This window comes from Orycteropus afer, unplaced genomic scaffold (assembly GCF_000298275.1).
Source record: "Orycteropus afer afer isolate SDZICR_OR568_19922 unplaced genomic scaffold, OryAfe1.0 scaffold00026, whole genome shotgun sequence".
In the NCBI taxonomy this organism is placed as follows: Eukaryota; Metazoa; Chordata; class Mammalia; order Tubulidentata; family Orycteropodidae; genus Orycteropus; species Orycteropus afer.
This window is the reverse complement of record NW_006921613.1, coordinates 7,515,761-7,517,556: the sequence shown is the minus strand read 5'-3', so window position 1 is coordinate 7,517,556 and position 1,796 is coordinate 7,515,761. Positions and strand designations below refer to the sequence as shown.

Below are 1,796 nucleotides of genomic sequence, written 5' to 3'. Positions count from 1 at the left end.
AACCTTCCTTCCGAGGAGTGGCTGGTGGGTTTGAACCACCAGCCTTCTGGTTAGCAGTCAAGTGCCTTAGGCACTATGCTACCAGAGCTCCCACTCTCTCTCTTAGTTTTATAAATATATTATACTGTATTTGAACAGTTTTTAAATAAAGGCTGTGTGAACCAAGAATGCAGAATAATATCTGTAAAAAGTTTTTTAACCTTCATACATCCTTTTGTAGTACACCACCATAATTTTTGCTCACGCTTTAAAGTCTTTTAGTAAGAATGTGTCTATGAACCTGTCAGAGAGTATTTTTGCCAATGATACTGTATAGGATAGAATCCAGCCCTCAAAAAGCTTACATTCTGTGACTATGAAGGTATATCCCATAGCAGTAAGCATTAGTACTATTTTAGAGGCACAATATATGTAACATAAATAGTTCTATGCATATTAATAAAATCCTATGTATCTTTAATTTAAAAATGTTTTTCCTGATTATAAAATCAATATGTACTTATTACAAAAATCCAAATGTTATAGAAAAATATAAATAGAATATAGACATTTCCTGTAATCCTACTTCCAGAGATACCTGGTTAATTACTGGACCTTTAGTCCCATGAGCCTTTTTTTTTTTTTTTTCCTAATTTATTAAAATTCTTTCTGTTAGTTTAGTTTATGCGAGGTACTGGGTTTATATATTCACAGTCTTTTACCTGACTGATTGAGTATCTCATTATCCCCAAATCCAAAGTATACATAAAAAAAAAGTTTTATATTTGAAGAATTAATTAAATTAATTGGTAAAATTTACTAGAATGACTAATAGAGAACTTGTATGATTTTATTGAGGGAGTATTCTCAATTTCATTACATCTGCTTTCACTATTTCATCAGATTGTAGGATAATGCTAAGCATTCTAATCTTAGTTGATTTAAAAGCATAAATATTATGGGATCCAGATTTATAATGATCATGTTTTATTCCCATGTTTCATTTGAAATGTATTTGTTTGTTTAGAGTCATTTTTTCTTTTGAACATAAATCTAATTTTGGAAATTATTTTCAGACCATTAAAAATTTCTACTGAAGACTTTGGCAAACTTTGGTTATCCTTTGCAAATGATGTGAAGCAGAATGTAAAAATGTCAGGATCTCAAGCCGCTCTGCCTTCTACCCTAAAGACCCTGCAAAAGAAACTAAGACTTCATATTGTTGACATTATAGGTTGGTAAAGTTATAAAAAGGCAATCCTGTGTTTATAGGGACTCTCACAATCAGAACACAAATTAACTCTTACTTGTGTCAGATTTCTTAGAGCTGTATTTTTCGTTTTGAGTATCTTTCAAATGAGTGTGTTTTTCAGACTATATTAAAGAATTTAAAATTTTTGTTTTGTTGCAGGCAATGAAGGGCTGTTGGCCTGTCAGCTGCTCCCATCTACCCCCTGTCTGCTGCATTTCCGAGTTCACGCTGACGTATTGGCCCTGTGGTTCAGATCCTCTTGTTCTACTCTTCCTGACTATTTACTGTATCAGTGTCAAAAAGTGGTGGAGGGATCCTAGCAGAAGCTCTGCTTGTATTATTACTCCATCAAAATAAAAGGTTTACACAGATAAAGTTATTTACCAAAGTAAAAGAACTCATGGTACTTCTGATGAAAATGGGGATTATTATGAGTTGCGGTTTTAATGATTCTTGGTCAAGAAAGATCCCCAAGAAACTGTATCCTTAACCTTTTACTCAGGATTGTACAGTATGTTTGGGTCCCAAAAAAGTGACCTGAGCTAATGTTATAAACTGCTAATGA

General features: G+C 32.9%; 1 protein-coding gene across 1 annotated transcript in view; it reads left to right on the top strand.

Annotated features, from left to right (window-relative positions):
* AP4E1 (adaptor related protein complex 4 subunit epsilon 1) overlaps window positions 1-1,551 on the top strand; it is a 141,911-nt gene extending 140,360 nt beyond the window's left edge. The window contains exons 20-21 of the mRNA XM_007935178.1: window positions 1,056-1,213; window positions 1,391-1,551. Coding sequence (XP_007933369.1) covers window positions 1,056-1,213; window positions 1,391-1,551 — 319 coding nt within the window. The remainder of the gene's footprint in view (window positions 1-1,055; window positions 1,214-1,390) is intronic.
* The last annotated feature ends 245 nt before the right edge of the window (window positions 1,552-1,796 follow it).